Source organism: Diadema antillarum, unplaced genomic scaffold, assembly GCF_040938485.1.
Source record: "Diadema antillarum isolate AM-2024a unplaced genomic scaffold, OU_Dant_1.0 seq00000881_RagTag, whole genome shotgun sequence".
NCBI classification, from domain to species: Eukaryota; Metazoa; Echinodermata; class Echinoidea; order Diadematoida; family Diadematidae; genus Diadema; species Diadema antillarum.
Genome location: NW_027271745.1, coordinates 598,384 through 623,696, shown reverse-complemented (window position 1 = coordinate 623,696; position 25,313 = coordinate 598,384). Strand labels below are relative to the sequence as shown.

Genomic DNA, 25,313 nt, shown 5'->3' with positions numbered 1-25,313 from the left:
ATGAAATTTAAAAAAATAATAATATTTTTTTAAAAATGCAACTACATTCATGTTGGATGTTAACGACGATATGAAATATATTCAATTCCAGTCCCTTATCAGTTTATGTTCTACACTGGGAACAGGTGTATACAAGTAAAAGTTGAAGAGTTTGTTTGCAAAAACCGATAAGTCCATTTTTGAAGATTTTAAAGTACGGCCTCTGTCATTAAGTACAAAATAATACCTTTTAAATGATATATTGGTCACTATATATAAAGGTATATTTTTGAAGTTATGGTCAAAAGAAGCAAAAATTTTCTTATTATTCTCTTTATTTTTCTTGACCTTTAATCGCAAATATCTCCATTTGGCAAATACGGACTTATCGGTTTTTGCAAACAAGCTCTTCAGTTGTACTTGAGAGAGTATGGAGGTTAAAAAGACTAACATAGAACATCAGCCCCGTATTATCCCTCTAATTATCTCCATTATTTTTTTCTACCACAGGAACATGGTATTATTTTTCCATAAAGTTTTTAAAAAGGGGAAAATATGAAACTTCTATCAAAACACAACACGGTGGCAATTGTTCTTATATGTAGTACATGTATACAAAAGCAGTACTTCACACTTAATGAATATGGCAAGAGCACAATTTCAATTCGGAAAAAGGGCCAATTAAGACAACCTATGATTCAGTGTTAAAAAAAATACAAGTCTGTATCAATAAGAACTACTGGCACAATGGTGGACCCGTGCATATGCAAATCAACCATCAAGCAGTACCAAGTCATTCATGGAACTTCAACTTTTAGCATTGTACTTGAATGCACAAGTACTCATATGTATAGATGTGTTATTTTGGACGAGAAGCAGAAATTTTCCAAATTTTGGTAAATGTAAGATTGCAAATTCATTATTTGACGAGTCATGAAGACTGTGTTATTCTGCTTATCATTTGATTTTATATCACAATGCCATATATCTTGCACATCTTAATATGAATAGTAAATTATGGGATACTCTGTTTTTAACCTCATGCAAGGTCTTGAATGCACTAAAAATATTATCATTTTATCATTTGATTTCATTTGCCATTTATTTTCACAAAAATACTCTTCATGGGAGAAGAACATCCAACTATTTTGCCAATGACCGAACAATATTCAAGATAAACTACAATGTATAATAAAATCCTTTTCTCCTTGCTGAATCATATTCAACTACCCTGTAAAATATAATCTGATCAAAAACACAATAAGCATGGCTATGGCTGACTGCACTATCAATCACAGTTCACTTCAATGTCCTTTGCAATTTTTTGGTGATTGGGCTACTTTGGGGGAAAGTTTCTTGGACCTGGCCTGACACCATGAACTTTTCTTTACTGTCATTGGTAATCTAGTTAAGCTAATATAAAATGACGAACTGTAAGGACTGCCTATCTTATAATTCCTCCATATTAACCTACAGCCCTTATGTACACTGTAGTTCAAATAAAAACGCTTCACAGTATATTCCGCATAAGTAACTTGTAATAGTTCTTTCAGCCCAAACTTGCATAATTTAAAAAAAAAACAAAAACAAAATCTGCTTGCATAAAACAGATTTCAAAAGATAGTTTTCACAGATGGCAAAAGTTACTTAAAATTTTGTAATGAATACTCCAATATGCAATTTTAGATTTCAGATTTCCTGGAACAGTTTAAACTGATAAACAGCAGGTGATTGCCTGTACTAAATTTATGGCACACAGAATTGGGTAAGAAAACAGCTAGGATAATTGTAAAACCCATTGAAATATCTTGACAATCACTCGGCATGAAAAACTACTTTGATCCCTTTAGAAACGCATGCATACTACAAAGCCAATAGGAGCTTAAGCTGCAGGTACACAGCCAAAAACTGCTCACTACTGCTCCCTTACAAAGTGAGGTTTATATGTAGCAGCTGATTTCCTATTACGTAAATAACAAAGTGATAAAAACTTTATATCCTGTCTTCTTTTCATTGGCACAATAAGAGTAAAAACACCAAAATACATGTAAAATCACGCGCTCAACTGTGGCAACATTGAAACTTAAAGAACAAGTTCACCTTCATAAACATAAGGATTGAGAGAATGTAGCAATATTAGTAGAACACATCAGTGAAAGTTTGAGGAAAATCAGACAATCCGTTCAAAAGTTATGAATTTTTGAAGTTTTTGTGCAGTAACCGCTGGATGAGAAGACTACTGCAGTGTATGTATAACTTAGATGTCACATGCGTATAACAATATTTTGTAAGGAAAATATAAAGAGAATTTCACAAAATTCCATCTTTTGAAAAAAGTACACATTCCCCTGACTCGTTACCGACAAATGTTATGGGTAATATTATTCCCCCCGCCTTTAGAAAGAGGCAAGTCAAGTGCTCTTTTATTATGCAAAAAAAGTGAAAATATGTTAAATTTTCTTTTACATTTTCTTGATACTGTTGTACGCATATGACTCACAAGCTGTAGTAGTCTCCTCATCCAGTGGTTCCAACACAAAAATTTTAAAAATTCATAACTTTTGCATCGATTGTCCAATTTTCTTCAAACTTTCACTGATGTGTTCTACTATTATTGTTGCATTCTCTCAATCCTTATGTTTATGAAGGTGAACTTGTCCTTTAAAAGAAACCAATTGTGTCACCAGTGTTACCAGATGACTACTCCCCATAGTCTACATCTATATTGTACTTGTCAGTTATATTGGACCATAATATATTCTTTCACTGGGAAATAAAAAAACATTTCATTTAAAAATTATGCAGGTCCTAGAATTATTTTAGTCATGTTCCAGGAATGTCTCGAAACATTTACAGGAAATCAAGAAATTTGCATGGGTGAGTTTAAGAAGAAGGAACAGGCACACACACACACACACACACACACATTGGCACTAAGTATAAACATGTATCTATGTTTCATGTTATCATTCTATATAGCACGAGTTGAAAGGCAGCAGTCAATACATAAATTCCTACGTATGCAACCCACACTGACTAGTGCATGCAAAGAAAAGAAAAAGGCTAGTATGCTACAACAGGACTCCCTCGCTTGCAACTTCTTTGCTCCTGCAAGTTCAAGCAAAAATTTAAAAACTTTGTTGGTCCTCATATCATCCACGAATGAGCTTCTCTGAGGATTACTTAACCCGTTGAAGACTAGTCCCGAGTATACTCAGGTAGGTGTCTATGGGAAATGCATTTTATAGCAAAATCAGCCTGTCCTCAAAGGGTTAACATGGACAAATGCTGGGTTTGTTTGTTTCTTTTTTTCTGCCTGCATAGATCAACCAAAAAAAAAAAAAAAAAGAATAGATAACTACCCATTCCGACAAAAAGAACCTGTTCAGACATTGTTGATTCTTGCAATTTCTTTTTGTGGAAATTTTGACATACGATCTTGACTCCATTGGCTCCATTTCACAAACTTCTTCTTTTTTTTTTAATGACATTTTCTCATTAAAACAAAGTCCCTTACAGATAAGAGCAGGGTTTGCGAAATAAGAAAAACAAATCAATTCATGTGTACAATTCAAAAAAAGGCGATTTCACCTTTCAAAAAAACAAAAAATGATAAATTGGAATAGAATACAATAATTGCAGATGTTAAAAATTGACTATTGACCCTGCTTCTGAAATAAACATATTTTTGGTCCCTGGAATGAAGCAAACAAGATTTCTTGCATTTCACAAATAATGATTGACCATTCACGTATGTCACAGGGGAGTGGTGTGCTGAGCTGCAATGAAAATGCTGCCCTCTGTTGGCAAATGAGAGAAGAGTTTGGAAAACACCCAGTTTGGTGTGAGATCACTGATGTGAGATGTGTTGAAAATGATGCCCTCTATTGGCATAAAACGTACAGCTGTGACGGCTGAAAGGTTCCCAGTTGCCCTCTCAGGTTCAACCATGCAGCACAGTCAACAAAGATGCAAAAACAATAACCCCCACAAAGTGTTCTTTGAGTAATTAACATGGCCGGCGGAACCAGGGGCTTGGGCCTACCCCCCCCCCCCCCCACACACACACACTTTTTGTGCACCATACAAAGGAATACATAAGGTGTCATCACTTTGGCCCCTCCACATTTTTAAACCCAGAAGTACGTAAGTGGCACTAAAAAGAAATAGATAGAGATCTGGAAGTGTGAGCGTGGTAAGGTTATGTTTTTCCGCTCTAGACCTTCTTTGCTTGTTAGCTCATGAAACCCGGAAGTGCCCCCCCCCCCCCCCCCCACTTTGAGCCGGCCCTGATTAAAGCAAGTCACAGATGACCTAATTAGTCTTTGCTCATCACCCAAGGAAAAAAAGAAAATAGGCCTACGACTCACATATCTGCATCAGTTCATGGTTGTTCAACTCTTTTGTGTAATATCTATATAGCTAGATGCTATTTGTGATGGCCAGAGATCTATACTTCATGAGTGTCTAAACCACAGGGTACCCGATCTCTCTTGCATCATACACGCTACAATAGCACATGACTGTAAGTGTAAAGCTGAACAAGCACAACAGTAATAACTATGATTCCTATAAGTGATGAGTGAGAAGTTCAAGTGCATTCTCAGTTCATCTTTCAATGTGGCACTAGTACCTGGTATTATAAGAACTGGGGGGGGGGGGGGGGGGGGTCAATATATTACAAGGCTATGACAATTTTGCATGGCCTAGTCCCATGGACCAACCCTTGTATTGACAAAATCTGGTAGCAGAGGGATTCTACGAAAAGTCTCTCACTCAAAAAAGGTGGTGAATATTTCTGGCACAGTGTGGTTACATGTTAAAATGAAGCCAGCGTTTTCAACATGAAGGAGACGTGTGCCGACAACATATCCTTTCAGGGACGACTCTCCACTCTCGCTGAGGACAAAGAAATGCGATATGCAATGTCTAGCATCTGCAAATAAATGACTGTCAATAGTCTACTGCTTGTAGACACAACAAAACCACAGCATTAGACACTGTTTTATGTGTTTGTTTTTTCTTCTCTACTGTCACATGCAAACACACTGTTGAATCTGGCTGACAAAAATTGTTCGCCTCTCCCAAGATGGAGAAAGTGCCATAATGGTGGGAGGTGTCCGAGGGCGGGGTCATCGTTTATGACCTTTGACACTTGCTCCCATCCAGTGCATTCACGGGCTTCCTCTACTGTTGAGTAGGGCATCCCGTATCACGCATGGCATTGGTCCTCTTAGTTTATAATCGCCTAGCAACCGCTTCCTTGTACTTCTATTTTTCATCCCCCCTCCCCCTTGTAGCTTGACATCAGTCCACCATGCCCGAATCGCTGCCAAGTTCGAGGTTGGTCGAGAGGTCGTCATCGTCATCATCATCGTCATGGAGACTGCTCCCGCCGTTGGGGCCAATGTCGTCCATGGAGGAGGAAGGGGATGGTGAGTGCTGCCTGACGCCCAACATGGGCGATAAACTCTCCGACTGTAAGTGTCTGACATTCTCCAGGGCTCCCGATGACAGTGCTGTTGATGCCTCAGCATCTTCTGGAGACGCAATCATTTTAAGGAAATGTTAACTTCATCATCTGACCATTTTACTTTTGGCTAGATTCAATCTCACTTCACTTCTACACATCTCAGACTTACAAAAGCATATCAATGATTTGATACAGCATGAAGACTTTAGTCCGAATAAAAACTTGCATGGCATGATTATTCACAATTGTGTGACACTGTGTACACAGATTTTGGATTACAGTATAATAATGTCCAAATTACAAAACAAAAAGGAATTAAATAATAACATGTGCTGTATACTTATTGATATCAAATCCATCCTCTTTACTTTCTGAAAGATTTACTTATTTCTTCTAAACAAAAATAATTCCTATACAAAAATAATGCTGTTTTAATTATATATCAGATAGTTAAGGAGTTTTGCTACTGACTCCAATGATCTACTTCTATGGAAACACTGCATTGAAGTTCATTTTTACTGTCTTTCATATATATTGAATGTCTGGAATTTTAGAATGCAAGGCATTGCTTTCAACGATCAAATTAAATTTGATGAAACACAAAGCACATTATCAAATCAAATCAGACTATCGCATTGTGGTATTTAGGACCTTGTTCTTTACTTCTGAGTCAGATTAGAATTTTGATTGTACACCAATCTCCCTGAAACAGTTTTGCACTAAAAATCAGTATTTTCCACAGCAAAATGTGTTCTATGTAGTTACATTTGATTTGACCAAAAAAAATGTTCTTTCATACAATCACAAAAACACAAATCATATTCATCCTCCACGAAAGAGACATAAATTTGGCGAGGAAAAGAAAGGCTGAAGAAACTTTCGGATTCATGTTCAGTAACAATTTATGCATCACAGAAAATGGGACAATGCTAAATATACACTTCCTTAGCTGCAGCACAGAACAGAATGATAGCTGACTTGCAATGTGCATCACTGTTAAAGGCATAATTTACCATTTGCAGATGACTCAAAAACCCAGCATTAGTGTTTCAAAATAGTTCTAAAATATGAGTTAGGGATAGAAACAACCAATGTAAACATTTGAATCAGTGTTATTGATTCTAAGTATTGTTAAATATACAAAGTGTGAACAACAGTTATATAATAAATATGTTTCCAGATCAAACCGTCTACAGTTATGGTTTATTGAGAAAAACAGTGATATCTCCTTGTATTTTAGGCTTTATTGCAAAATTCATAAATGACAGGATGTTTTGTGATACAACTGACCAACACAAATGCATCAAATGTGATATCTTGAACATTTTTAAATCACTGCTCCCAAAGGTGAACAGGACCTTTAATATTCCTTGATCTTTGCATTTGGAGTGTGAAAGAGATCATGTAAATCAAGATTAATAGTGACCTCACCTGCTCTCCTATCTAGCAGGGCGCTGTTAGTCCCTCCTGCAGTACTTTGCGTCACCGTGGTGGTCTGGCCCAGCTGCGCCAGCGACTGGGGCCAGAAGCGCTGGGTGGACGGCCGGTTCTGGCTCTTGGGCTTCTTGTTCTTGGTGGCTGCCTCGGGATTACTGGCATCCAGCATGGGTTGTAGGATTCGCCTCCTGGCATTGATAAACCTGTAGACGGCATCAGAAGTTTTTTCATTGATTGATTTTATTTTCCGTTCAAAAGACAACAGATGGATATTCAGTGATGCCAACACGTTATCGCTGGCTTTCATGTGGTCCAGAACATCAAAATTACAAATACCACATTATGAAAATATGAAATACATACATTGAAAACATGGAAATAGGAGATACATAAATTGGTAGGTAAACAGACATGAGTGGAATATTGATAAAGCATCATAGCTGTTTTGTGAATCCTCGCAACTTGTCATTGCTTGCATATAGATATGACTTTGTGATCAGTAATTGCATCTACATTTATTGATATTGTAGACCTTCCAACAGTATGAAAAACAAGAACATGAAATACTCAGCAACTCAGCAACTCAGTACATCCAATTTGTCCTATATATTCCACTAATTTCAGTACCATTCAATCAACAACATCAAGGAATAAATGTTGCCTTTATGGTATTGGTGTTTCCAAGTTGTTGCAAATTTTCAAATCGTGGAAAGAGTGATTTTCCTTTTACCATCAATCTATCACAGCACAGTTGTTTGATCAATGAAGCTAAAGTGTAAATTTGAATGTTCAGAATATTAACATTATAAGGATATAACAGAGTTTCATATGTGTTGTTGATTTTTTTTTTCAAAATTCTTTGTCTTTAAGAATGGCAGTAGGAAACAAATATGTTCACACCACATTTTGGTATCAAATATGAATGCAGTCATGCCAAAATCACTGCACTTTTGTTTGTGCCTTGGGGAAGGCCTTTTGTTTTATGTCATAAAAACATTTAGTTCAAATCAAAGCAAATATATGAAGTAATTTGGCCTCTATTAAAGCAAAGGGTAATATTTCTGCAGAAATAAAAAAAAATATCACAAAAGATGATGGTGGACAGTCAATCTGGTCCTGAAAGTCAACCCACGAAACAAACATTTCCAAACATGGAAAGTTTCAATTCACTACTTCCTACCCTCAGTCCGCTGCATTTTTTAAACGAGAAAAGCACTTGCAGAGCACAGACCTCCGCCAAGCAGTTCACTCCCACACGTTATACACACATCCTGAAAATCGCACAATTTCCCAATATAGAAGCCTTTTGTTTACATCATCAACTTCCAGCTACGCAACACCTCGCCCACGCACAGCATACACTTAAAAGCCCGTATGTAAACCTGAAATCCCAAGTTCATTGACACTATCTGCATAAGAATCCTTCAAAAATCAATTTTAAAAATTCTGAATCACTACCAATATTTAATAATTTGTTCCTTGTGCCATTATCAACTTTTCCTGCAAGTTTCATTCAAATCTGTTGACAATTTTTTGAGTAATTTTGCAAAGAGACAAACAAACCAACACTGATGAAAACACAACCTCCTCCTTCCTTGGCAGAGGTAATGATGATTGCAACCATGGCGTGACTTCCCCCTTTAACTTGCTGCCTCACAGATATGGTTAATCTCACAGAGTACTGTATACGCTGTTATTTTCGTGTACAGATATTTTCGCGAATGACGAGGTAACAGACATTTTCGCGAGATGTTGTTTTCGCAAATCGACGCGGACGCTTATGTTAATGCTCTATTAACACAGCGCATGGAGTCATTTTCGCCTGTTGTTAAATTCGCGATCCAACTGTGATTCGCGAAATTCGCGAAAATAACAGCTTATACAGTACATGCATGGCACTCCTGTTTCCAGCAAGCAAGGAGTTAAGTACACTCACCAATTGTTGACTTGAAGCATCGTGAGGTTTGTTTGAGCTGCTATCATCCTCTTCTCATCTTCGCTGGGGTAAGGATGCTGAGAGCGAAACCACAGAAAAATAATGAGAGTAAGTTTCTGGCAAGCACAGAACTAAGTCCTTTATGTTCCTGTAAACATCAGTATAAGTACATGAAGGACTTTAAATGAATGATATAGTTTTGTTTGAGATGGGGCTTCAGGTTTCCAACTTTTTTTTATGTGAGATAATGAGAAACCTCTTAGGACATATGAAAAAGCATGTACAAGTGTAATTCTACGAGGGATTCAAAGTTTATTTGATGAAAATTGGTCTTGAAGTGGCTGAGATATCCAAAACAAAGTGACCCTACTAAAAGGTGGGTCCCGCCTTTCATTAGGATCATACTTTGTTTTTGTGACCCTGAAACCTTGAACTTTCCATATCTGTTCTTGTAATAAACTGTCAAACGTGTCTATAGCGACCACTGTCTATAGCAGCCACCTGCCGTGTGCGACACTAAACACAATTACCCCAAAGAGAAAAGCCATGTTAACGACCCTGTCTATAGTAGCAACCTGTCTACAATGGTTACTTTTTACATCTCCTTGGGATGGCCACAATACGCAGGTTTGACTGTATCTGCATACATTGAATCCACATACCTGTATATATTTGGGATGAACAACGGCCCCTTTAAGTTTTTAATACAAACAATTCCACCTGAATGGATCATTGTATTGCAAATGTTGTTAAGGACTCATTCATTAATCTAAACAAAACTACACAGGACAAAGAATGATGGTCATAACATCATAAATACTTGTAGGATACAGTCCAGACATCATTATCCTTTCTGGAGTAGAAGCTACTGCAATGGCTTGGTAATCAAATCATAGCTCACACTGGAACACCAGAAACAATTGTGGCATGAAATTTTCGCCAACTGGAGTTGACGGCCTTTTTCGCAACATGAAATGTAATGCAAATTGCCACTGGCATTCAATGCATATAGTGTAGCCAAGAATTTCACATGCATTTTTATCAATTTTGCAAACTTTGGTTCTTGTGAAATTAACGAAATTAAAATGCACATGAAAATTTCTGGTTTCACAGCACTTTTTGACATCAAACAGATAGGAGTTTAACGATGAAAGCCACTTATCAAAGCAAACATCACATTCTACAGATTCCCATAGCCATGAATAAGGCTGCGTGAAAAAGGCCTTACAAGAGAGGTTACGTTGAATCTCACGGTTCAAACGGATTGTCCAATTTTCCACAAACTTTCACGAATGTGTTCTACTAATATTACTGCATTCACTCAATCCACATGTTTTCGAAGGTGGACTTGTCCTTTATGATAAGTTGTTGTTGTTTTTATCTGAATTTACGCTAAAATAACTCAAGATCAAAGTGTTGGCTTCCTGCAAAAAGTGTAAGAGCAATATGCTTGTTCCCTGGGACTACTGAGATAAAAATTGCACACTTTAAAATATGAAATATATATGAACAGAATTTCACTGTTAACAATTTAATCCTTCAGTAATGCTCTTGTCAAAACCCTCACAACACCATCATCCTAAACTCCTATTGACAATGCATACAAGCATGTCACCCATGAGACTAATAGAGTTAGTCCCTGCTAGCCCCAAAGATACATCCCACATCCAACAACCACCACCACTGCTAGCCCCAAAGATACATCCCACATCCAACAACCACCACCTGACTGGGGTGTCTGTGGTTCCCCCCCCTCCCCCACCCCCCCCCCCCCAGGTCATGAGAACAACAAGCAACAACTCAGCTCCAGCAAACAAGCCACTTCACTCATATTGTAGTAAAGATGACTTCCCTTTGTGAGGTTTCACCATCTGATGGGCCATATACAACTCAATATTCAAACAGAAGAACAATTTCCTAATACATTAGATGAATTTCTCCCTGAAGAGCTAGTAGTCTTCCTTTTCCTCTCAAGAACGGTGGGACTTACTACTATATGTTGGAAGAGCCACGATCTCATAACAGTGGTAGCGTGTTTCGGCAGCACCCCTCTTTTCGGTTTCCTCTTGTTCAAGAGGTCGTTGACCTCCGCGGCATCCACCATGGCCGCCCGGAGGTCGTTCTGGGCGAGGGCCAGGGAGGTGGGCGTCGGCTGGACGGTGCCCTGGCCGTGGGATATACCGATCTGCGAGAGGGGCGTGGAGCCGTGGATGATGGGCACCACCTGCTGGGGCTGGGCCTTCTTCCGGCTGATGTGGGCGTCTCCTGGAATGGACTGCAGAGGAAGATGTGGAAGTAATTAAGATGCAGCTCTGGTGGTGCAGTTAAGGTTCATGGGATTTGGGGAGAGAGGAAATGACAGTGATGATAAAATCAATGATGACAGTAATAACACTGCTGATGATGCTGATGGTAGTGACAATGATGATGATGGATATTGCAATGTAGGCTTATAAAACAATGGTCTGTGTTCTGAGGAAAGCAAGATGAGGATTTCATTAAAATATCAATCTAATCAGAAATCACATTTTCAGATTTCTACATTCTTTTTCTCTCTTCCAATGGGTTGACAGATTTCACATGTCTTTACAACTTATGACAAAATGTTTTCAATTGTAATCCATTCACTTTTCAAAAGCTTTTACAAGGGTTTCAACTCCAAACTGAACCTCACCTGTGCTAGAATGCCCTGTGGTGTGACCACGCCCTGTGGAATGACTGGGGCGTAGACCACTTGACCAGCTGAATTGACCACTGTGGCCGTCTGGAACTGAGAACCACGAGGGGAAAAATGTTACATCAAATCAAAGTAAGACATAGAAATTTTAAAAAAATAATCAAATGTCAAATATCAACCAAATATTTCAAATATCCCAGTGTATTTCGTGATATACTCCTGTATCTACTCCCTTTTCTTCCCACTTGATTCTACAGTAAAATGCAACAGGTTTGGTGATATTGGTTATTAAGTCGGGCAATCTCGATGCAAACTTCAAGAATATTCTGTCACTGACAGCCTGTGTGAAAAGAGGCTTGAATATTACTGTCATATACGAATCACAATCATCGCTGTTGGGGTGACAACAAAAATTTCAAATGTTCAGGAGACCTAAAAAAAAACTGGCAAAAGAACTATAAGAAATGGTATTGCCTTTCCTCGTAGTGGCTTCTATTTTGGGGGTACGAAAGCCAGAATTTTGACAGGACATCACTTAATTGATTACACACCTCCCAACCTTTGACTGAAAAATAGGGATGATATGGCTCAAAAGTAGGAAAGAAAGAGCAGCTCCTATAGGAGAGTATAGTAAAATTATCAAGAAAAATAAGAAACCCCTATTAAAACGAGGGCTAGGAAAGGTCAAACATTCAGATTCTTTCCTATAAATTACGAATGGAAGGGAGGTTTGTGATTAATTTTGTTTTAAAGTGATTTTTACCAAAATTTGAGATACAAGGTCTTGTCATCCCATCAACGTCATAATCATACCTAATCGGATCTCAGATTCGGAGCTTGTGATATGAGAACCAAGCACACTTACTTGATTAGCCTGTGAGTGTGAACCGTGCTGAAGAATAACAGTACCACTATTTGGGGTAGATGTTGGATGATTACCCTGAAAGGAGAGAGAAAGAGACCGTGGGAGGAGAGGGGGGAGAGAGAGAGAGAGAGCAGAAGATAAAAAGAGAAAGATATTGAGAGAAGTGATATGGAATAGAGAAGAAGAGAGAGAGAGGGAGAGCAGAAGATAAAAAGAGAAAGATATTGAGAGAAGGGATATGGAAAGACAGAAGGAGAATGAAGAGAGAGAGAGAGAGCAGAAGATAAAAAGAGAAAAATATATGAGAGAAGAGATATGGAAAGAGAGGAGAGCAAATTGAGAGAGGGCAGAAGATAAAAAGAGAAAGATATTTGAGAGAAGAGATATGGAAAGAGAGGAGAGCGAAGAGAGAGAGGGCAGAAGATCAAGGAAGAAAGATAGATAGTGAAGAGAGATATGGAGAGAAGAGAGAGCAGAAGATAGAAAGATATAGAGAGAGAACAGATATGGAAAAGAGAAGAAGAGAGAGAGAGCAGAAGATAGAAAGAGAAAGATATACATATAGAGAAGAGATATAGAAAAGAGAGGGAGAGAGAAGAGATATGGAAAAGAGAGGGAGAGAGAAGAGAAAGAGAGCAGAAGATAAAAAGAGAAAGATAGAGAGAGAGAAGAGATGTGGTAAAGGGAAAAAGAGAAAAGGAAAAAGATAGAAAGAGAAAGATAATTAGAGAGAAGAGATATAAACAAGAGAAGAAGAGAGAAGAGAAAGAGCAGAAGATAGAAAGAGAAAGATATACAGAGAGAACAGATATGGAAAAGAGAAGAAGATAGAGAGCAGAAGATAAAAAGAGAAAGATAGAGAGAGAGAGAACAGATATGGAAAAGAGAAGAAGAGAGAGAGCAAAAGATAGAAAGAGGAAGATATATAGAGAGAAGAGATATGGAGAGAGAGGGAGAGAGAAACATAGAGGAGAATGAATAGAGAGCTTCCTGCATAACAGCCATTCTAACAAGTGGACTTTTGATCTACAAAACAAAAGGTTAATTCTATCCCAGAAACCACGAATTAGGAGCACATTTAATGTCTTCACCAATATACCCCGGAGATCAATATAATGTAAAAGTGGAACTTTTAGCAGGGCTTATTTTTCACAGTCAGCCATGTATGATGAATTTTGCACGTCTTTTCATAATTCTGCGGAATCAAAATATAAGATAGCATTTTATACAACAAACACACACAAAAAAAAAATGCCTGTTTTAATTTTGGTTAAAGTATCATGTTGCACAAAATAAGAAATATTTCCACACCACAAGAGTTTCCACTTTTACAGTATATGAAATTCAGATTAGAAGCTGTCCATGGAAAGAGATTGCAGTCAAAACCTTTTTACCATGAAACAACTAGTTCTTCCCAGCAAATTAGTAGTGAAAAAGGTAATGGTGCCTTGTTTCTAGTATGCAAAGATGAAAGAGCTTGGCCTAAAACTTTGGCAAGATACAAGTTCTGGATTCAAACCGCCATACTCGACTTACCTGGTTCGGTTCTGCTTGGGGAGGGGGTTCCAGATCGAGATCTCCATTAAATAAGTACTGACTGTCGAGGGATGCTGACTCTCCCCTGTACAACAACAACAACAACAACAACAAAAAATTGTTAGAACAGTTACTGCAAAACCTGAAACATTCAGAGCATAAAACTTTTGCAAATTGGCACTGACTGCTTTTTTCACGGCACATAATGCACTGTGTAGAAAAACCTTTGTGCGCATTTTACATTTGTAGGTCTTGGCTCCTTGCAAAGTTTCCTGCATGTGCAAAATATCTGGTTTACAGTACTGCACTGGAAAAAAGAAGGGGAGTGATAGAGTATAAACTGCAAGAAAAGGGACACCACTGCTTGAATGGCTGGCTCTGTCAAAAAGCACATGAATCGTATAATGCATTGCATCCTGTAATGTGTGAAATTATGCTGACAAAGGTTACAATGCTCTATTATCTTGATTTTGAGACCTTGCTTTGTAAATAGAGTTATGCAGATTTTACAGGCATGACAAATCAAATCGTTGCATTTCGGTTGTGAATCAAATATGAATCCCTTATGATGAACAATTAAGATGAACAATTCACCTGTACATATGGGAAGTTATCTTCAAATATGATATGTGTGTCCATGCATCAGAATATCACACTGCATAAACTTTTCACTCACTTATAATCAGTTAATGCCCCTGCCACAACATAATATTGAAAACAATTTCCTAAAGAGACATTCATAAGGCTTTTACCTGAACTAAGTTACTCAGTGTCAGTTTTTGTGATGGACAGGAGCAAAAACAACTGTGCATACACTCCCCCCCCCCCACAAAAAAAAAAAAAGAAGTTACATTTTTTGCTCTTCGTGAAACTTAGTCTGGCCTGTTTACGAGAATTAGGTTAGACACAAATAGGTTAAAAGGATGGTATAGTTTTGATTCAGATGGGGCTTAAAGTTTCCAACTTTTTCATGAGATGATAAGAAACCTCTGACTTATGACATAGTACAGAGCATACAATTTTAAGAGGAATTCAAAGTTTATTTGATGAAAATTGGTTTTTAAATGGCTGAGATATCCAAAAGCAAAGAGGTCCCAATAAAAGGTGGGATCCACCTTGTTTTAGAATCACTTTGTTTTGTTTTGTTTTTGTTTTTTTTGTGTGTGTTTTTGGATATCTCAGCTATTTTAAATCCAATATTCCTCAAATAAACTTCGTATACCTCTTAAAATTGTAAACTCTTTCCTATTTCTTAGGTGGTTTCTAAATATCTTGCAAAAGTTAAGATCTGCATCCCTCACCTCAACCAAAACTATACCATCCTATTAACTGAAATGAAGAATGCAGTATCCGTGCTACCACTCACCTCTCGTCCCGTAATAAATTCTCACTGTGCATTTTACTCTTCAAACAGGTAATGTATCTATGGCAGAAGTCTTTACACAGTTCGTTGACCTTTTCTAGTTCAAGGAGATGGATACGTAGTACTTGGATAGCTTTGATCATCTGCAAAGGAAAAATAATAATAATAAATGAAGAAACATATACAAACTGATGTGATTAAAAGAAAAGTCTTGATGCCCTGTAAGGAGAAACTTGTTGAACAAAGATTTTTTTTTTTTTTTGGGGGGGGGGGGTAGGGGTGGGGAGCAATGTGTAGATAAGAAATACATACCTGTTATTTTGGGAATGTTAAGTTTCATTTTTTTTTTAAGAAGCTTGGCTTACAAACGAGCAGAATCATAAGTTGCCCTAACATCATCTAAAAATAACAACTTAAAGTTAAAACATACCATTCTGATCACACTTTGCAAGCTTTAAAGTGACATTCACATACATTAAAGGGGGCAATTCTAAATGCTCATCATTCAAGTAAACTGAATATTCTATCTCTTGTTCATCTACCTATTCATTTTAAAATACATGTACCTATAAAATAGATTTCTCCATCAAAAACACAATAGTACATGAGCAGTCCCCATGAAATCATAATGAAGTCATCAAACATAAATTTGCTGATTTTTGTATCAATTTAAAAACAAGAGACGCGCGGGTCTAGCGCTCACCTGAGTATCGCAAGTTCACCGTTCACGCAGTCACTAATCTTAATTATTCACAGCTCTACCAAAATTTGACCAGGCATTCTCAAGTAGAAGATGAAAATGTACGATAAGGGCCCAAATCTTTTAAGATTCCTAAATTTTGGGGGATTGAGGGCCCCCCTGGGGCCACCGGGTGGGGTATGGTGCCCATTTTAATAAATTGAGATCCTAACCCCCTAGGGATGCTACCTGCCAAGCTTGGTGAAAATCCATCATGAGGTTTTCAAGAAGAAGATGAAAATGTACAACTTAGTCCCCCATTTGGACCTCTCCACCCCTCCCCCTACCCCCAAGAGGGGCACCCCTGTATCTGCTATGAACAAACTTGAAACTACAGTTATCAACATACTAACTCATAGTATTATCTTAGCTCTATCACTTCTGATTCTAGAGAAGATTCCTTGATTTTGGGAGGTTTGGGCCCCTTGGGGCCCTCCAGGTGGGACTCGGTGCCCATTTGAACAAATTGAGATCCTATGCCCCTGGGGATACTACCTGCTAAGTTTGGTGAAAATCTGTCATGGGATTCTCAAGAAGAAGCTGAAAAGGTACAATTAAGGCCCCATTAGGAACCCTCCCCACTACCCTCGCTGGGTTCCAAGGGAGCACCCCTGATTCCACCATGAACAAATTTGAAACTACAGTCATCAATGTAATAACTCATAGTATTATCTTAGCTCTATCACTTCTGGTTCTAGAGAAGATGATTTTTAAAGATTCCTTAATTTTGGGGGGTTTGGGCCCTATGGGGGCCCCTGGATGGGGCATGGTGCCCATTTTAACAAATTGAGATCCTAACCCCCTAGGGATATTACCTGCCAAGTTTGGTGAAAATCTGTCATGGGGTTCTCAAGAAGAAGATGAAAATGTACAATTTAGGCCCCATTAGGACCCCTCCCCACCCCCCTCCCCTGGGTCCCAAGAGGGGCACCCCTGATTTTGCCATGAACAAACTTGAAACTACAGTCAATGTACTAACTCATGGTATTAACTTAGCTCTATCACTTCTGGTTCTAGAGAAGAAGATTTTTAAAGATTCCTTAATATTTTTTCTTTGGGGGGGGGGGGGTTGGGTCCCCCTGGGGGCCCCCTGGGTGGGGCATGGTGCCCATTTTAACAAACTGAGATCCTAGCCCCTAGGGATGCTACCTGCCAAGTTTGGTGAAAATCGGTTCTGCGGTCTTCCAGAAGAAGATGAAAATGTATGCAACTGAAAGTTTACGCACAACGGACGCCGGACGCCGGACGAAGAACGATTGCAATAGCTTACTGCTGCTGATTCCAAGCTTTGCATTAATACATAGCTTTTGTTAAATCCCCCCACTCACCACAAGGGGACAAAAATACCTACTGCGAAATAAGACATCTGCAACTACAGTTGTAGATAAACACATCTTTTGGGAAAAATCATTTTGAAGTATTGCCAATAGATATTCCTTAATGATATTTTACCTGGAGAGCAAAAGTTTTAAATGAAACATAGCAACCTTTGATCTTGAGCTTTGACCAATCACCACTTTCATGTTCTGCAAAAAATTGTTTATTTATTTCTACCCTACCCAACTCCTCCATCATCACTGGACAGTTCAGACTGAAGAAAACACTCTTTATGACAAATATCCAGTTAAAGTAGAGTGACATTTGACCTCGACCTTACAACCGTTTCATTTTTTGGAAAAAAAAAAATCTGTTTCTATCCTTCATTCTAATAATACCAGATGTTATTCCTTGATGAAGTAGCCGCTGTGACAGCTGAAAATGTCATTTTTATCAAAAGCTTACTGACCTTTGTCATTGAGGGATTTTGCCCAAAATCTCATCGGCGCATTTGCACTTGTCTGGGCCAAGTACCGAGAAAATCAATGCAACGTTTTGTCTCGAACAATGACAAAGAGATATGGAACGGACGGACAAACCAACCAATCTCCAAACAAACCAAGAGCATAATGCCTCCAGCATTCTCTGGGGTGAAGGTATAATGAAATCGAGGCATTAGAAATATCAGTGAAAGCTCATTATATATAGCACTCTGTTCTTCTCATGGGATGTACAACATGTAATATAACAGCCCTATGAACAAGAAATGATGCAGCTTACAAAAAAAAAAAAAGATTCCACTTCACTTCTCCTCCCAAAGAGCAAGGCGATAAAACCCTGTAAAGCGACCCGTCCTTCACATGCTCCGGAAACATGGGCAAGTGATACCAACCTCTTGTGGTTCGCCTGCGGTGGTAACAATATTCGGCTATCGGTTTCCACCTGGGCGCATTTTGCCACATGAATGAATATGTATGAATGAGTGAATGAATGAATGATGAACTTAATGAATGAATGAATGAATGAACATCTAAATGAATGAATGAATAAATGAATGAATGAATAAATGAACAAATGAATGAATGAATGATGAATGAATGAACAAATAAATACATAAATTAAGAAATGAATGAATGAATGAATGAATGAACAAATAAATACATTAATTAAGAAATGAATGAATGAATGAATGAGTGAATAAATGAATAAATGAATGAATGAACAACTGAATGAATGAATGAATGAGTAAATAAATGAATAAATGAATGAATGAATGAACAACTGAATGAATGAATGAATGAATGAATGAATGAATGAATGAGTGAATGAGTGAAAGAACAGAGCGAACTCTCTTACCAGATTGTCAATTTCAGCATCATCGATGAAGAATGAACTGCCTTCCCTCTTCTGCCTGTTGACAAACTCCTCAATGTCCACGTCGAAGCTGGCAGACGTTGGCGGGTCAGGACTTTGCGTGGCTTGTTCGCACTTCTCAAACAGAAGGGCCATGAGTGGAAATAGCGGGTGCCTGCAATCAACAATGGAAGCATCAAAATATTGCTTTAGCACCCCAAAATTGTCGCAGACAAGACTAGTACATTTTGTATGTACAATAGCATTGGAGTTATATAACAAGGGGTTCTAAACCCCTTCGTTCACACTGTTCCCCACATCACAGGGGAGGTACCATGACCTTCCCCTCCAAACCCATAGTGTGGGCACTCACTGGCACTTGTCACTGGGACTGGGACGAGGTAACGTTACTTCGGAACTTAACTTCTTGTCACAATACAAGCGGTACTGCAATTTAACTCCATATCCTGTATTAGAGAAAGATTAAATGGAACTGTTTGAATTATACCCAATGGCCATTCACAAAAATATCATGCTACAAAAAAGAATGTTGGCTCCAATTCGCAAAAATCTCATGCCATGAAAATATCTTGCTGTATGGTAGTTAAAATAATACCACAATTCAACACCAAACCACAGAAATGAGATTCCTTGGTCTAAATGGGTTTGATACTGGTCAATAAGTCTTCAGGAATTCACGGAGACTCGCAACCCCAAACATCCCTAAACCCAGAGATTCTCCTGTCTGGAAATCTCAGCAAACTGTAAACTACCTCAGGCAGCTTTAGATCAGTGACACGAATGCTAAGAAAGCGGGCAAAAAATGGTGTTCTATACATGCACGAAACAGCTTTTTCCATTATCCGACGCGAGAGGTTCCGTCTTGTTTTATAGTGTGCTAATAGCATCTCAGATCTAAAACTCGCTAGCTAATACAGTGTATTATGTGCACTACACGGGCATCACAAGTGCAAAAAGCAACGTCCCTTGCAGTTGGAATCTAGCATTATAGATGCTTGTTAGATAAAGCTCTGTATCGTCACCTACTGTAAAACGAGAAATTTTCGCGTGCATTTTAATTTCGCAAATTTCGCGAGCGCCAAAATTCGCGAAATTAAAATGCACGCGAAAGTTTTTGTCTGCACTACATGCATTGAACGCCAGTGGCAATTCGCGAAAATTTCATGCCGCGAAAAAGGCTGTCAGCTCCAATTCTCGAAAATTTCATGCCGCGAATATATGTGACCGTGCACCTCAAAACGAACATAAAGTCGCACACACTGATTTTTGCGTGAGGACTGAAAATAAGTGAAATGGGTCATACTAGCCGAACTTGACTTTTTCATATTTTCTGAAAGAGCGGGTCTTCTTTTACAATATGCTAAAATTTGGTATCATAAAACGGGCAGGAAAGTGTGTTTTTTAGCAGTTTTTCTCGAGCATTTTTGGTAGAATAGTGTGATTAGGTGTGTCTTTAGAATCCCTTTTTCATTTCTGAAAAACCTTGTCCACACTCTTCACTTTCAACTCTAATAACTTTTGAAAGGAGAGTGCTACTGCTTTGAAAGTTGGCATTAATTATGGACAGAATGTGTTCATGAGGCATGCTTAATTTCAGTTTAATCTGATAATCCCTTCATTGTTGTTACTCGGGTGGTTTACTTCCTGTTTTTTGTCCCATTCATCGCACAGCCAGCGTGGTTTGGTAAAGATTAAGCGCTTGAATAGACACTGTACTCCAGAGCCTCTTTTCTCAGTTCACACTTTTCCTGAGTTTGTGCTTTCTTTCCAATATTTAGATAGGTTAGGAGAGTCTATTTGATTTGAGTTATACATCATTTTAAAGCTTAAAGTCTGCTCTTTCAGAATATGGTCTTAACTAAAAATTCATGTCTGGCGACTTTTTGTTTGTTTTGAGGTGCAGGGTCACATATCATGTTTTACAGTATTTTGAAACATACAATGATGTACATGTACATGTGAATGACCAAAAAAAAAAAATGTTGGGCAGGAGAAATTTAGGTTTAAGGTGAGAGCAAGAGATGCATAACTACAGCAGGAAAAATTCAGACTCAAGTGGGAGAGCATGAGATTTTGCAAAATTGGCCTCAAAGCAGAAAGAGGTGAGGACTCCGAGTCTCTTCATTGGTGGGAGTTGGTTTGCAAACTCACTGGTAAACCGCCCTCTTGTCTTTCTCCAGCTGGACCTGCAGCTCTTCTGCCTCCTCAGGGGTTAGGTTGCCCACAGCTTCGGTGCCCGCCTTCAGGATGCTGGCGGGAACGGTGCGGGTCCCGGCGGGACGCAGCTGCTGCTTGCTCTCTTGCTCCTCCCCGCTGGACTGCTGCATCTTGCTCCCACGGTGACGTCTGCTCCTGGTGGTACGGGGGAGAAAGAGAGATGAAGATCATTAACCCTTTGCATCCTTAGGGTGCCAACTGACTCAGAAAACCCCATAGCATTCTACACACAGTCTAAAGTTTGTGGTACTGAAAGGGGTAATCTGCAGATTTTCTATTGATTATCTGACATTGGGGTAACTAACACTCATCTGGACACTGACAATTAAAAAAAAAAACAGCGTTGCTTATATAAGCAATGCAGATAGGATGGCTTCATCTGCAAAAAATAACTGAATTCAAATTGCATGTTGTTAACAATGTAAGCAGGAAATACTGCGGCAGAACAATGATTTCAGTGAGGAAAAGAGAACAAAATCATCCTAATAGAGCATACTGTTTATTCACAAGGCTTTTTAACAGACAGCTCATGAACAAAAGATGACACACATGTACAGCACAGATGACTTGCTCCTGAACACATCAATCTACACTGTATATTTCAGAATATATGATTTCATATCTCTCTCCCTATCTCTATCTCTCTCATTTGGCCCACTAGACATACATTTGAGTATTCTCATTTTTCGATCTAGCCAACCATGTGTAATAGCTTTCCTAACAGTCTGAACTTCAACTTAAGTGACTGACCATACCCCCAGTTTAACAGCACCAGCACTCACAACTAAAGTGGAATATTAAAGAAAACAGTGAGGGGACCCTAGGCACAATCACTGGCTTTGTGCGGTAAACAAAAGTAACTCTGTGTAGATAAATCTAAACAGTCATAGAGAGTACACTGTATATATTGATTCACCAATATGAAAATTCAAGTTTAAAGGTTACTCTCATTTCAAGTTACTATATCTAAAGGTCCTCAGATCACCTCAATAGGCATATTTCTTGAGATGGTAGTTGCCTTTTCTGGCTGCATAGTATACAGTATGTGCATATCACTGGAAATATGGGTAGCTGCTTTTGAGACAAATGTACAGAACATACATTTGTACAATTACTGTATTAAACACACATTCACAATTTATCATCTGTAAATACCTGTATCCCACAAATAAAACAAAAAGCTGTATCTATGCTAATCGGTCAGTCAAAATCAGGCTAAGATAGTGGAGGGACAATATTTGTGTACTAACACGTACACACTGTAGAGATCAGTGGTAAAGCTATACATTATTTGTTAGGGCTATCCTCGAACATATCTGAGCTCAGCCAGCCTTCCCCTCTGTAGTATCCCCATGCTTCTAGGACTTATAGGTTTTATAGGGTTTATGCATGTTGACCTGTGTATATTCATGATACCCTCAACATCACTTTTACGGTAAAACAAATATCTAGAAACATTCCATATATTTCTTAATAATTTTTTTTTCTATTTTTCTTCAGATTACTTGGATTTGCCACAAAAAAAAAAAATCCAAACCAAGATTCTGGTTGTGACCTCCCTGAGACCAAGCATAACTTGCATGTTCCCTCGCCATGTCTTTTGTTAGTCACATTAATATCACACAAACATTCAAGTTATGCTGAGTCGAGGGGAACATGCATTCCAATGTCTTTTGTTAAACATATTAGTACTTTAGCAATGATTTTTTTCAGATGAGGTCACAACCAGAATCTTGGTTTGGAAGGTTTTTTTTGTGGGCGTATCCAAGTAATCTGAGGAAAAATAGAAGAAAAATTACTGGTAGTTAAAAATATATGGAATGTTTCTAGACATTTGTTTCACCACAAAAGTGATGTTGAGTTGTTTATTTGCCATAACGCATTAAAGGGGTACCAATTTTACTCTTCTATTCTCTCATTTTCCCTCATTATCTATTATCTCCCCTTTTCCCATTCCTTACATAAATTCTCTCAAGTTATTCATGATTATTCTAGAGTAGTATCCTCTTTGCAACAAAATGATAAATTATTTATTGGTCAGTGAGTCATGTCATGATCAATCTACTCAATATCCATTCCCAACAAGATTTAACATTCAATATGGCTGTATATAGCATGTGTCATCGAGCAGCATAAGGAATTTTTTATTCTTGCCTATTTTTCTGTCATTTCATGTCTAGGCAAGACACACAGGCCTTTCACATTTCCAAAACTCATTTTTAGTCATACAAATGTATTTCTTGACCCCAGGTTCTTTACACACTTCATGCAAATGAAGAGCAGAGTTTTGTTTTAGTCTTAGTGCTAACTTCAGTCATGTTCTCATCACGTTTCACAAAAATGAAATACAGTCAAACTTGCTTACAATGTAAGTCGACCTCGCATAAGTCAATTAATCACCTAAGTCAAAAGTCTTTTCAAGTCTTCTTCTCTTGATACTCTATTGATTCTAATCCCTCATGATTCGAATTTCTCTAAGAGCATGGCAGCTATTTCTTCAGTCCAAATAGATTGGACTTGGGCAAGGCTGGCTGTGCATGTGTATGCATGTACACCTTGTAATAATGAATGCGTGTCAATTAGAGTGTACACAGTTAAAATCGACTACTGTACACGTATACACTTAATATTTCATGAGGTTTCGTACAATACGTGTATATTGATTGTCGCGGTACCGCATCGAGTCAAACTAATGGCTCGTTCGAATTTTTCAGAGCCCGCTCTGCTCTGGTACGAAACCATTATTGCATGATTACTAAGACATGAGAGCACTTTGGGGTAAGTAAGTCTCACAGTGTTAGTTATATATGCAGAGCTTGACGGCAGGCACCAAATGGCTTAATAGTTGTACATGTTACTTTTTGTGTCTTACTGATCATATCCTGGTGAAAGTTTTAATGCAACAATAGTTCATAGTATATATACCAAAGTAGGCTGTATAATAATGATGGCTCGGTCACAGTAAGTTCATATTAATGTATAGTTTGTTTGTTTTTCTTCTTCTTCTTTTTCTTCTTCTTTTTTATTACATAAAATTTGGCAACCTTACATCATCATTCTGGTCTTATCTTCTATCCGTTCTCCGTTTCTTTTTCACAAACACTGATTACTTGGGGCTTACAGCCAAACAAGCTAGCTTTCATGTAGGTCCCGTCATACTTCTCTTTGATCAACCCCATTTCGATTTCGATTTTGACCAGTTATCATTACATGTAATTACTGTGTTATCACCATGTATATTGTTTGTTTTCTGCACATTGTTCACAAGGTAAAATAACTTGTCTGGTTTCTGTTGTAATGTTCATAAATGAGAAGTATGAAAATAAATGAATTGAAAAAAATAAATGAATAAATATGAAAGGTACTTTAACCTGAAACACAAACTAAGACAAGGAAACTCAGGGAAACTTTTGAGGTACCGTACCAAAACTTTATATTATCTTTAAAGAATTGCAAAAGTAATGACTGTTATCCCGATATGGATGTGATGCACATGTTTACATTTCTCCGTTCAGTATAGTGCTCTGTATGATCGCGAATTTAACCACTCATAGAATTGTCCTGAAGTCCCGATTCCTAAAAATTAAACTCAATAAATACAGCTGTATATGGCGTATACAGCCTTCTGCTAATGTGAGAGGCCTGCACTGTGTATTGCTCCATGATCACTGAAGAGCTGGTGTCCAGGATGAGCTGGACGGACGTGGTTGTGGAGCATTCTTTTACTACTTTGTCCTGAATCAGTGACTGGTTTCAGTTCAAGAGAAATCTTGATAAACATGTTCAGAACCATGCCTCTTGGTATCAAGTACAACATTACGTATCATAAGTCTTAAAATATACAAGGATCATACTTCTTCCAAACATAATTCAGAGATTTTAATCCATAGCCAATCATTGTCCAAATGTCTTTCTTTCCAATCAAGTTTTCATTGTAGTTCAATTCTGGGCACATTGTTTCCCGGTACGAAGGTTTGACCCTAGATGATATACACTGTAGCAGAGGAGGTGCATGGTGCATAGCATCACATTGTACGCATTCCCACCATTGTGTGAACATAGTACATTGTACTTGAATGCAAGCATAGCGAGACATTGATTGACGGTAATCGTGAAGTTTGTAACACAGATGTTGTGTGAAAGAGCGTAGCAGTTGGCAGTCAGCTAATAGATTCATTGCAGGCCGAGAACACTGGGTATCATCTGCAGGGAATGCATTTCAGAGATATGCCTAAAAGTAAGGCAATTTTTAGTGACCACCCACCCCCCCCCCCCCCCCCCCCCCCCCCCGAACATGCATCATAACTGATTTATTTCTTTTGTGGCAACTTTTAGAGAGTTCATCTCGATCCCCTGGTTTCTTAGTTCTCAGAAAGTTTTTGTTGTTGTTGTTGTTGTTC

The 25,313-nt window shown here is 38.3% G+C and overlaps 1 protein-coding gene across 1 annotated transcript; it reads right to left on the bottom strand.

Annotated features, from left to right (window-relative positions):
• Nucleotides 1-5,286: 5,286 nt before the first annotated feature.
• LOC139740787 (homeobox protein PKNOX2-like) lies at nucleotides 5,287-21,044 on the bottom strand. The gene is made up of 10 exons (XM_071651360.1): nucleotides 20,848-21,044; nucleotides 18,679-18,850; nucleotides 15,270-15,409; nucleotides 13,895-13,988; nucleotides 12,368-12,442; nucleotides 11,500-11,595; nucleotides 10,816-11,100; nucleotides 8,826-8,902; nucleotides 6,884-7,092; nucleotides 5,287-5,519 (listed from the first exon to the last, which is right to left on the bottom strand). Exons 1-10 carry the CDS (start codon nucleotides 21,021-21,023, stop codon nucleotides 5,287-5,289), a joined length of 1,557 nt encoding a protein of 518 aa, XP_071507461.1. The 5' UTR covers nucleotides 21,024-21,044.
• Between the last annotated feature and the right edge of the window lie 4,269 nt (nucleotides 21,045-25,313).